At 44.3% G+C, this 13090-nt stretch overlaps 1 protein-coding gene across 1 annotated transcript in view; it reads right to left on the bottom strand.

Moving 5' to 3' along the window:
• ADGRA3 (adhesion G protein-coupled receptor A3) overlaps positions 1 to 12826 on the bottom strand; it is a 128151-nt gene extending 115325 nt beyond the window's left edge. The window contains exon 1 of the mRNA XM_039246056.1: positions 12582 to 12826. Within this exon, the coding sequence (XP_039101987.1) occupies positions 12582 to 12826 (245 nt within the window). The remainder of the gene's footprint in view (positions 1 to 12581) is intronic.
• Positions 12827 to 13090: the final 264 nt, after the last annotated feature.

Genomic DNA, 13090 nt, shown 5'->3' with positions numbered 1-13090 from the left:
CAATAGAGATCAATGAAACCAAAGCCTAGTTCTGTAAAAAGAGAAAACTGAGAAACCTTTAGCAAGACTCATCAAGAAAAAAGACATAAATAAAATCAGAAATTATAGAACTGACATCTGAAAAATATAAAGGACTATAAAAGATTACTGAAAAAAATGTCAACAAACTGGACAACCAGGAGAAATGGATAAATTCCTAGAAACATGCAATCTTCTAAGACTGAATCAGGAAGAAACATAAAATCTGAACAGAGTACTAGTAACAAAATTGAATATGTAATAAAAAAAAAAACAAAACTCCCAACAAAGAAATGTCCAGGACCAGACTGCTTCACAGGTAAATGCTACCAAACATTAAAAGAGTTAATAACTATCCTTCTCAAGCTATTCCAAAAATTAGAAGAGGAAGGGAAGCTTCCAAATTCATTCTACAAGTTCAGCATTATCCTGGTACCAACACCAAAGACAGACATTACAAAAAAAAAAAAAAAAGAGGGGCGCCTGGGTGGCTTAGTCGGTTAAGCGTCCGACTTTCGCTTGGGTCATGATCTCGCGGTTCGTGGGTTCGAGCCCCGCGTCGGGCTCTGTGCTGACTGCCAGCTCAGAGCCTGGAGCCTGTTTCAGTCTGTGACTCCCTCTCTCTCTGACCCTCCCCTGCTCACGCTGTCTCTCTCTATCTCCTAAAAATAAATTAAAAAAAAAAAAAACATTTAAAAAAAAAAAAGAAAGAGTACAGGCCAATATCCTTGCTGAACATATGTGCAAAAATCAACAAAATACTGGAAAAGTGAATTTAACAATACATTTAAAGAATCATTCACCACAATCAAGTGGGATATATTCCAGGAATGCAAGGATGGTTCAATATCCACTAACTCAATCAACATGTTACACATTAACAAAATGAATCATAAAAATCATACCGTCTCAGTAGATGCAGAAAAAGCATTTGATAAAGAATAATATCCATTCATGATAAAAACTCTTAACAAAGTGGGTTTAGAGGGAACATACCTCAATAAAATAGAGGTCCACAACTCTATTTTATAATACAGTTACACATTAATATATATTAATCTAATGACAAACCCACAATGGTGAACTGAAAGCTTTTCCTCTAAAATCAGGAATAAGACACAGAGGTCCTAGCCACAGCAATCAGACATGAAATAAAAGGCATCCAAATTGGTAAGTAAAAAAATAAAACTGTCAGCATTTGCAGATGACTTGATATTATATAGAAAAAGCCCCAAAGACTTTACCAAAAGTAAACCACTAGAACTAATAAATTCAGTAAAGTTGCAGAATACAAAATTAATATACAAAGACCTGTTATATTTCTATGCACTAATAATGAAGTAACAGAGAAGAGAAATTAAGAAAATCCTTTTTAACTGCACCAAAAAGAATACCTAAGAATAAATTGAACCAAGGGCATAAAAATTCTGTAATCTGAAAACTGTAAGGCATTGATGAGAGGTCACAAATGGGAAGATAATTCCACATTCACAGGTTGGAAGAATTAATATTGTGAAATATTCATAGAGTCCAAAGCAATCTATAGCTTCAATGCAATCCCTATCAAAATGCCAACAGGGGACGCCAGGATGGTTCAGTCACTTAAGCGTTGGACTCTTGGTTTCAGCTTAGGTCATGATATCGTTGTTTCATGAGTTTGAGCCCCACAACAGGCTCTGTACTGGAAGCACGGAACCTGTTTGGGAGTCTCTCCTCTCGTCACCATCTATCTCTGCCCCTTACCCACTGGCACTATCTCTCTCTCAAAATAAATACACTTAAAAAAAATACCAATTGTATTTTTCACAGGACTAGAATAATCCTAAAATTTGTATGAAACCATAAAATACTCCAAGTGATCAAAACATCTTGAGAAAAAAGGACAAAGATGTAGGTATCACAATCTGACTTAAAACTATTACACTTATCATGAGGAGCGCTTAGTAATGTACAGATTTGCCGATTCACTATACTGAACGCCTGAAACTAATACAATACTGTATGTTAATTTTGCTAGAATTAATTTAAGTGTACTCCAAAGCTAATCCAAACAGTAGGATATTAGCACAAAAATACACATAGTTCAATGGAACAGAAAAGAGAACTCAGAAATAAACCCATGTTTGTATGATCAGTTAATCTACAACAAAGGAGGCAAAATATACAATGGGGGAGAAGGCAGTCTTTTCAATAAATGTTGGGGAAACTGGACAGATACATGTGAAAGAATTAAACTGGGCCACTTTCTTATACCACACACAAAGATAAACTCAACAAGGATTAAACATCTAAATGTAGTGGGGCGCCTGGGTGGCTCAGTCGGTTAATCCTCTGACTTCAGCTCAGGTCATGATCTCACAGTTCATGGGTTTGAGCTCCACGTTGAGCTCTGTGCTGACAGCGGCTTCAGAGCCTGAAGCCTGTTTCTGATTCTGTCTCCCTCCCCTGCTCACGCTGTCTTTCTCAGAAATAAATAAAACATAAAAAGAAATCTAAATGTAGTTAAGACCTGAAACCATAAACCTCCTAAAAGAAAGCCTGGGCAGTAATCTCTTGGACAATGGCCTTGTAACGTCTTTCTGGATATGTCTCCTCAGGCAAGGGAAATATTTGCAAATTATATATCCAATAAGGAGTTAATATCCAAAATGTATAAAGAACTCACAAAACTCAACTAAAACAAAACAAAACAAAAACACCTAATAATTTGATTAAAAATGAACAGAGAACCTGAATAGACCAACACATGAGAAGATGCTCAACATCACTAATCCTCTGGGAAACGCAATCAAAACCACAAGAGATCACCTCACACCTGTCAGAATGGCTCATTTCAAAAAAGAAGAAACAGCACATGTTGGCAAGGAAGGGGAGAAAAAAAGAATCCTTTTCCACTATTGGTAGGAATGTAAACTGGTGCAGCCACTATCGAAAACACAAAGGAGGATCCTCAAAAAATTAAAAATAGAAATACCAATATTTCTATTAATTCCACTACTGGGTATTTACCCAAAGAGAACAAAAACACTAATTCAAAAAGATATATGCACTCCTATGTTTACTGCAGCATTATTTACAATAGCCAAGACATGGAAACAATCGAAGCAACTATCAACAAACGAACAGATAAAGAAGATATGGTATACTTAAATAAAGTACTGCCCAGCACAAGAATAAAATTTTGCTCTTTGCAACATAGATGGATCTAGAGGGTATTGTGCTAAGTGAAATAAGACAGAGGAAGACAGATACTATATGATTTCACTTTTATGTGGTACCTAAAAAAAGAAATGCACAAAAAACAGAAACAAACTCATAAATACAGAGAACTAGTGGTTGCCAAAGGAGGGTTGGGCAAAACAGGTGAAGGAGATTAAGAGGTACACATTTCCAGGTATAAAATGTTACACAGGTGAAAAGTACAGCATAGGGAATATAATCAATAATACTGTAATGAGTCTGAACAGTGACCAATAACTATACTGACTGTGGGGAGAGCACTAAATAATGTATAGGGCTGTCTAATCACTATGCTGTACCCCCTGAAACTGATAGAACACTGTATAGAAACTATATATCAATTTTAAAAAATACATTACCTTAGAAAATATCAAATCCCATTTTAGGTCTCTTCAAAAAAGATCATTTGAAAGACTATGTTTTTCCTTTTCTTTCCTGGTTTTGATCTCAAGGAAATTTTTTATCTTTTCCTTTTATTAAGGATTTATAAGATCAAAATTCACTGGGGAGCACAATTTCTTCCTGTACACAATTTACAAAGTTTTCTTTGTATTTTTAAACCAATGAGATAAATAATGAAACCCAAACATTCACTGCCATAAAAAAAACATGGTCAAGGGGCACCTGGGTGGCTAGTCAACTGAACATCCAACTCTTGATTTTGGCTCAAGCCATCATCCCAGGATCATGGGATTAAGTTCCACCTCAGGCTCCGTGCTGAGCATGGAGCCTGCTTAAGCTTCTCTCTCCCTCTCTCTCTCTGTCCCTCCCCCCCCACTGTGTGTGCACGCTCGCGTGCTCTCTCAAAATAAACAAACATGTTCAAGAAAGAATATGTGGTAAATCTGTTAAAGTTGGATACTAGAACCAACTTTAAAAAAAAAAAAAAGAATGCTGCTACAGAACGGTAAATATCAAAAGTAGATTCTGGTCTTTGGACAGCTATGTGAGGAAATGCAGATTTAAGCCTGGGCTTGCAACTTACAAACAGGAAAAAGAAGACCAAAGAGCATGGGGGGGGGGGGGGGATTGTTCTAGATAATTCTTACACCAATCCGTTAAACCTTCCTTTTATTCCATTCAGACCTTGCACAGGATAGATGTGAGGGCAAGAAATTCTTCCCTGGTTGAAAAGCCCAGGAACTGCGGTGTGCTCAGCATGTACTAAAAAGTGGCCAAGACACACACATGCCTTCTGAGATGCCTACTGCATCTCTGTTCACCCTATACCAATATGCAGGAGATCCCCCTACCAGAAATTTCTGAGAAGTTTCATCAGGAAAAGAAAAAAAGGAAAAAAAAAAAACCACCTTGGGAGAGGATGCTTACTTTCTCTAAAACTCTTTCCTCAGACTAACATTGCACTGGAACATTAATGTAAGCTAAACCACACACAAAGCATGAAAATTACATTAAGTTTTAAAATAAATTTAGTCTGGCAACAGTTAAAAACTCATTGAGCAAGTCTGCATCTATAGCTTCCTTATCTTTGCAAAAACTGACTTAACAAGCTACTAAAATTTAAAGAGCCCTGTATCCTAATTTTTGCCTGTTTATAAGGAAAATGTTCACCCAACAATAAATTAGCTGTGTCTTCTGGATTGAAGACTCCACCACAGGAAGAGAGCCAAAACAGAAAACAATGGCTTTCAGAAAGGCAACTAAATAGCAAAGGACAATAATAATAAATCACTGATTACACTCAAACTTAGCACTGTCATTTTTCTGACTTACTTTCCAAGACCTTTTACTTCTGTTGTGGGTTTTTTTGTTTTTGTTTTGTTTTTTGTTTTTTTTGAGAGAGAGAGAGAGAGAGAGAGACACAGAGTGCGAGCAGGAGAGGGGCAGAGAGAGAGGGAAACACAGAATCCAAAGCAGGCTCCAGGCTCTGAGCTGTCGGCACAGAGCCCGACGCGGGGCTCGAACCCACAAACTGAGAGATCATGACCAGAGCCAAAGTCGGATGCTCAACTGACTGAGCCACCCAGGTGCCCCTTGGTCTGTTTTTTAAAACCATCTTAACATACTCCTGGGAAAAGCAGATGAACTGGGACAAGGATCTCCAAACATTCCTGTGCTCTTTTGTTCCTGGTATTTTAATTTCTGGTTTACTGCCAAACCCACCAACCTCTCTCATACACTCCTGATGCTGGAGCGCTCCAAGCAGGCAAGAAACAACAAGATTCAGAGGCTGGATCATGTAAAACCTTCCCATCCTATAGGAAAAAAAAACTTAAGATTTGCATTCATGGACCAAACGCCTAAGTCTGCCCAAAATTCTGCATATTTCTGAGCAAAATGCCACCACACTGCCTTATGCATGTAGTCACCAGACACATAAGATCACTTATGTCCAATGTAATTGTAAACAGATTTAACATACCCAACTTGAACTGGGGATCCTACAGCCATGAAAGGGAGACTCAAATAAGTGTTCTCGGGCCCCCTGGGTGGCTCAGTCGGTTAAGCATCTGACTTTGGCTCAGGTCATGATCTCACAGTTTGTGGGTTCAGGCCCAGCGTTGGGCTCGGTGCTGACAACTTGGAGCCTGGAGCCTGCTTCAGATGCTGTGTCTCCCTCTCTCTCTGCCCCTCCCCTGTTCACGCTGTGTCTCTCAAAATTAAACATTCAAAAAAACTGAAAATAAGTGTTCTCATTTGCCATAATAGGATGAACATGTGAATTCACGTCCCTCTTCCATATCTCCACTGTCCTCTGTCACACCACCTATGCAGTATTATCTTTATTAGTATGACTCTTGCCAATTAAGAACAGTTTCCACCCCACACTCCAAGCACTATACTAAGGTTTCCCAGTCCTTCCCTTCAAGGGTACATGCTTTACAAGAGCAATAGCCAGTGTCATATAAAGTGTCACAAACGGACACGGGAGCACAGAGTTAAGCACTACCTGGGTTCAGAGAAGGGATAGATCCAAAGCCAGAAGCGGGAGAGAAAAGCTCACAGCAGATGAGCTGGATTGTGAAGGACCCAGAATTTACCAGGATAGGCTTTCCAGCCAAGAGCGACAGGTTTACCCTTGATACACAGAAAACCAAGTCCAGACTCTGCTCAGGGGACGAGAGGCACACTCGGGTTAAGCAGAGGCTTTGCACATAGCACGGGTCTTTAGGTGAAAGAATCACGTCTTAGGTGATCCCTGAACAACCCTCGCACTCAGTCCGGTGCCTACAGGGTCAACAGTGCCTCAACGGATGTGCACGTTAAAAAAAATAGAATCTGAGCATTCAAGAGTCAGATTCTTGAATGCTGAGAACAAACTAAGGACTGATGGGTGGGGTGGGGGGAGATGGGCATGGAGGGGGGCACTTGTGGGGATGAGCACTGGGTGTTATACGGAAACCAACTTGACAACAAACTATTTGTAAAAAAAAAAAAAAAAAATCTGTGCTGAGTACATGAAGTAAGGCTATAAAAGGTATGGATGACCTTGAATTCAAAGATAAAAACCTAACCCTTGACCCACAGGACTTCAGGCCACAGCCTATGCCTCTCTCCCTCTGTGGCACTGCCTGGCAAAGCAGCAGCTGAGCCAGTCCCAACTGTTTACACCTCTGGGCTGAATGCAGCTGGAGAAAGAACTGGGATCATCTATGTGCCTTCGAATTTGATCACAAGGCAGAAATGGGCACAACTCCACTCTGCTAACTTTCCTACAATCCCCGGCTTGTACGAGTGAGCTCACTCGTTTCTCCTTCCTCCCTCACCCTGCCTCCACGTCTATGTGAAGATAAAAGCAATGGGACCAGAACCCCTACTTCAACCCACCCGCCGTCCCAAAGCCCTCCTGCCTCACCACCACCTTCTCTCCTAATTCGGGCCAGCAACACCCTGCGCCTGCGCTTAGCTCATCTCATCTTCCATCAACCATTTCCCCCCCACCCAAGTCATTGCCCAGCTTACTCCGATACGCTCTCATGGCTTTTCCCTCCTGAGAAACCTTCTTTTGCACCGAAATTCTTCCTCATCCAGAGGCTACTACCACCATCCTCATCCTCACCCCCTTCTCCTTCAGGCTGCCCCAACTCGCCCTCATGGCCTCCATCCCCCAGAGGGTGCCAAAGCGCCAGGCAGGCCAATCCAGTGCTCAGCTTCTTGGCCTTCCTGGTCCTGATTTCCCAGCATCTCTCCAGAGGGGTACCCATTCCTTCCTTCAAACCTGAACATGTCTTGGCTTCTACGACCACATGCTCCCGGCCTCTGTGTCCCCCTCTTCACCAGGCTCCTTCACTGCTTCAGGGAGCTTCAGCCTTGGCCGCCGCAGCCTCCTCCCACCTGCACACGCTTCCCTAACTCTAACTTGACCTCCATCACACCTGGGTATTACATACCTGGTACGGACCAGTGGTTCTGAAAACCACCTCTCGCTTCAGTAGAACTCCGTCCCACCCTGTCCGTAACTCCTGGATGCCTGCACAAAATCCAGTCTTTCCCTTCCCTCAGGCCTTGCTCAAGTCCAAACTTCTCCAGGAAAAGGGAAAATCTCCCAGCGCCTCCAGAGCCCCAAGTAATCTCCAGTCTTTTCAGACTTTCTAAAGCATTTAGACAGTTGGCAGTACGGGATTTATTACTTAATTACAGACATTCTACAATTGTTCGTTCCCTACCTGCTGCTTTTGTGCAAATCCTTTCTTCCAACTAGGGTTATGTTTCAAAACAATGCAAGCATTCCTTTTTGTCTCCCTGACATGGAGCTGGGCACACTGACTGATGTGTGTAATCAGGTCTTTGATAGCAAAAACAAACATAACATTTTGTAAAGTAAAACCCAAAACTCACGTATTTTATGGTTTTAAAAGTCTGAGGGGCGCCAAGGTGGCTCAGTCGGTTAAGCGTTCTACTTCAGCTCAGGTCATGATCTCACGGTTGGTGGGTTCAAGCCCCACGTCAGGCTCTGTGCTGACAGCTCAGAGCCTGGAGCCTGTTTCAGATTCTGTGTCTCCCTCTCTCTCTGACGCTTCCCTACTCATGCTGTCTCTGTCTCTCTCTCAGAAATAAAACATTTAAAAAATAAAATAAAATAAAAAGTCTGAGAAAAACCTAGACTTTGTCCCTAAGTTACTTGACAAATCATTAAAAAAAAAAAAGATTACCTAGAGTCTCCATGTAGTGTTATGGGGGGGAAAAATCTGAAAAGCAGGGCTAAACTTGTAAAACTTTCTATCACTGAAGTCCTGAGAATTAAGGCTTAAAATATCAAATGAAACAGGAATAAAGTTAATAATTTATATATTGGGGGCACCTGGGTGGCTCGGTCGGTTGAGCATCCAGCTTTAGCTCAGGTCAGGGTTAGTGAGCTACAGCCCCACGTAGGGCTTGCTGCTGTCAGCCCGTCAGTACAGAGCCTGCTGCGGATCTTCTGTCCTCCTCTCTCTGTCCCTCCCCTGCTTGCGTGCTCTCAAAAATAAACATTTTTGGGGGGGACCTGGGTGGCTCAGTCGGTTAGGCATCCAACTTCAGCTCAGGTCATGATCTCACAGTTCGTGGGTTCGAGCTCTGCATCGGGCTCTGTGCTGACAGCTCAGAGCCTGGAGCCTGCTTCAGATTCTGTGTCTCCCTCTCTCTCTGACCCTTCCCTGCTCATGTTGCCTCTCTCTCTCCCAGAAATAAATAAAACATTTAAAAAAATTTTTAATAAAATATTTTTTAAAATATGTATTTCCAAAAAAAATAACAATGAAAGTTAAATTTGTATTCAATTTGGCTGTAAATAATAAAGAGAATTTAATCCTTTAATAAAAAGGCTACTTGATACAGGAAACAAGTGTGGCCCCGGGGAGGGTGTCTGCTGGACCTCTCCATGACTATACGAAAGCAGGCGTTGTTCGCGAAGACAGCTGAAGGGTCCAAGTTCTTGGCGATGGTGAAGTCCAGTTCATTCCCCAAGGCAGAAATTACCTTATTTTTCATTATTTTCAAAAAGAAAAAAAAAATTCTATCCTATTCTTGCTCTCCTTCCAAGCCCCATCCAATTTCCCTGCAGCAGCTACATCACAGCTCGGCGGAAAATGGTTGGCCACATCTAAGGGATTAAAACTCAAACCAGAGAGCCAGCCTATCTTTGACTTGATCCCACAGGCTCCTCTCTGACCACTTGCCCTGGACATCTAGCAGCATCAACTGCACCGCATAGCAAGCAACACTGCGCCCTCCAAGCCTCATGGGCATGGGGTGGGAGGTTGGGGAGTCTAGCACCACCCATCCCCTCTTTCCCTCCCCCTCATCACAGTGGTCCATCTCATAGTTCTCTAACTGGCTCAGGATCCTTAGATCTTGGATCCTACCAACTATGTCCCACGGGTTTTTGGTTGCCCTCCTTTAGGTTCCTTTTGCTACATGTACACTCCAGGATTACAGCATTTACCATACTGTTCTGAATTCATGAATATTTCTCTCCCACTACCTGTGTGTTCCTAAAGAAAGATCATGCTTTATTTATATTCTGTAGTGAGTTGAATAGTATGCCCCTAAAAGAGGTCCAAAGTTCTAACCTCTGGTACCTCTGAAAGTGACCTTAGTGAAAATAGGGTCTTTGCAATGTAATTAAGTTATATATCCTTGGATGACATCATCCTGGACTTAGGGTGGACCTCAAATTCAATGACTGGTGTCCTTATAAGAGAAGGGGCGGGGCGCCTGGGTGGCTTAGTCGGTTGAGCGTCCGACTTTCGCTTGGGTCATGATCTCGCGGTTTGTGGGTTCGAGCCCTGCGTCAGGCTCTGTGCTGACTGCCGGCTCAGAGCCTGGAGCCTATTTCGGAGTCTGTATCTCCCTCTCTCTCTGACCCTCCCCTGCTCACGCTCTCTCTCTCCTGAAAATAAATAAAAAGTTAAAAAAAAAAAAAAGAGAAGGGGCAGTATTTGAAACACAGAGACACACTGGAAAGAAGCGACATGAAGACAGGGGCAGAGACTGGCACTGATGTGCCACACAATCCAAGGAATGTCAGAAGCCTCAAGACTTCTAGAGAAGACATGGCTCTAGTGACTCCTTGATCTCCAGCTTCCAGCTCCCAGAATTGTGACACAAGAAATTTGTTGGTTTTATGCCACCCAATGTGTGGTAATTTGCCACACCCCGAGGAAATTAACACCTAGTCTAAACCTCAACATGCTGCCACTACTTAGGAAACACTCAAAAAACAAAAACAAATGAAACAAAAAACAAAACACTGTTGAACTAAGATGGAAGCCTGATGAAAGCATCTGAACTGCACCGCAGAAATCTGGAACGTGGACCCTCTCAATCACTCTGGAAATTGGGAAAGTCACTTGTCCCTGCAGGACTCTGATTTATTCCCTAGTAAAATAAGGGACCTGGCCTAGAAGACCTTCTACCAGGTCAGATATACCTTGAACCAACACAATCCAGAACATCAGCAGATTCTTAAGTGAATTATAATTTCTTCTATTAATTTTATTTTCATCTAAAGAGGCTTCAGGTGCAAAAGATATTGGATTAATACGACATTTTAAGGGCATCTGAGTGGCTCACTCAGTTAAGCATTCCCACTTCAGCTCAGGTCGTGATCTCACAGCTTGTGAGTTCCACCCCATATGGGGCTCTTTGCTGTCAGCTTGGAGATGGCTTTGGATCCTCTGTCCTCCTCGCTCTCTGCCCCTCCCCCACTAGGACTCATGCGCGGGCTCAGGCTCTCTCTCTCTCTCTCTCTCAAACCTAAACATTTTTTTTAAATATGACATTTAAAGGCACTAAGAATTCTCTGAAATAGTTTGATAATATGCTGAAAAGTGATTTTCTAGGATACCATTTTTTTTTCAAAGGAAAACAAACTTACAAATAGCTGACTTAATACAGCTGAAACTGTTGACATTCTGAAAAACTCGACCTCAACTTGGATCAGTTGGAGCACCACCGATTCAGAACCCAAATTTGTGATGACTAATTTCTGCCAAGTTATAAAGGGCTATCTCCAACACAGGGGGTTTTCGCTGCTTGACTCAGACTGTAATTAAAGGTCCCATACCCAAAATTTCCACTTCAAAGAATCTGGGTAGGAAATAAATAAATACAGCTGCTGCCACTACCAAATGGTCAGTAAAAGAGTCAAACAAAAACTATTTTATCCATTTTCATGCCTCCATAGACAGAAACACAGTTTTCCTGTGTTAAGCCTTTCTTAATTCAAACAAATGGAAATGGAAGAACAAAGGGGTTGGCAGGGAGGTTAATACTTCTCTTACCCCTAACATCCTGCTTAATTTGGGTTAAATTGAAAACCATACTTTAAGCTTTTCATAAGTCATGCTGTTCCCCTTGCCTTCATGTCTTTATAGTGGTGGCCGTGATTCTTTTTTAGCTGGCTAACAAACCAAAAGAACGGAGAGGAACACGGGACAGAGGGGCTCACATTTCAGTTCGACCAAAAAAAAAAAAAAAAAAAAAATCCATTAGAAATACTTGAACTTTTCCACACCAATTCATCGTTCAGAAAAATCACGATTCCAACTGCCCAGCTAACATGGGCAGAACCACCCCTGCAAAACTGGACCGTGAATCTGAATACAAATGGAGCCCTGAGACCAAAAACTTTTCCTTCCAGGTGGGAAACAACTTCAATATCAAGTCCCTCGAGAGGGAAGGCTCAACAAACCCAGTTTTCACTTCCAAAATTCTCGGGGTTTTAAGTATGAGCGCGCAAGCACATGAAACCCGGGCTGGAAGGTGCATGGCTCGTCTCAAACGTATTTCACGCCCTGAAGAACAACTCCACTTCCAAACGTGCTCTTTTACCGTGTGATACAACTAAGGAAGAGAAAGGCAAGGAAATCAGTCTGGGGGTCAGGAGATTACCCACACAGGCGTCCCAAGTGCCGGTACTGTTCGGTATTCTGCAAACTATTCATGCAAACTGCATGGAAGGTAATGTGCAAAGAAGCTGAAGGACCGGCGCTCCTACGGAGCACCTTGTTTTCTGGAAACCCAGGCACAGAAGAGCCAGCCGCAACTTCGCCGACTGCATGTTTACTTGCATCTTCACGTGGCACCGCGCAGCCACCGCAGCGCTGCGCCGGGACCGCGCGGGGCGCGCCCCGGAACCCAAAAACTTTTACTTTGCAAACTAGCGGAACTGGAAAGCGGCTTCGGGGGTGCAGATTCAGTGGCCTTCCCCGAAACGCGCCCCTGCCAAGCCAACGCCCCCGGGCGCCATCCCTTGCCTGAAGCTTCATTCACACAAAGGCGCGTGGGTGCCGGCAGGACCCCTCTCCAAAGTCGCTCAGAGAGAGGCGGCGCGACGAGAAGGCGCCCCAGGGAGGGGACCCGGCGCGAGGGCTACTCACAGGGTGACCGTGCGGTTGGGCAGCGTGTCGGGGGGCAGGACCTGCGCGAGCTCCAGGCTGCTGCACACCACCTTGCCCTCGGCGGCGCCCGCCGCCCTGCCGGCCCCGCGGGGCCGCCCGTCGTGCTTGCAGCCGGGGGGCAGCGCCGCGGCGCAGCCGCCGCCTCCCAGCAGCGCGAGCAGCGCGAGCGGCAGCAGCAGCGGCGGCGGCGGCGCGCGGCCCCGCCGGCGCCCGGGCGGCTCCATGCGGCGGGCCGGGGCCTGCGGGCCGAGCGGCGGCGGGCTGGCCTAGCGGGTCGGCCCGGCGCCCGGGCGGGCGGGGGCGCGGCGCGGGCCAGGAGGCGCCCGGAGCCTCATGGCGGCCGGAGGACGGGCCCTCCTCGGCGCCAACATGCTCCTTTGTCCGCTGCGGCCGCGCTCGGCGTCCGGGGAACCGCGGGGTCACGGCCGCGCGGGCCCCAGCGCTGCTCTCCGGCCCGGCCGGAGCGCCGCCTCCTCCTCCTCCTCCTC

Source organism: Hyaena hyaena, unplaced genomic scaffold (assembly GCF_003009895.1).
Source record: "Hyaena hyaena isolate Hyena2069 unplaced genomic scaffold, ASM300989v1 scaffold_278, whole genome shotgun sequence".
In the NCBI taxonomy this organism is placed as follows: domain Eukaryota; kingdom Metazoa; phylum Chordata; class Mammalia; order Carnivora; family Hyaenidae; genus Hyaena; species Hyaena hyaena.
This window is presented reverse-complemented; position numbering and strand designations above follow the sequence as displayed.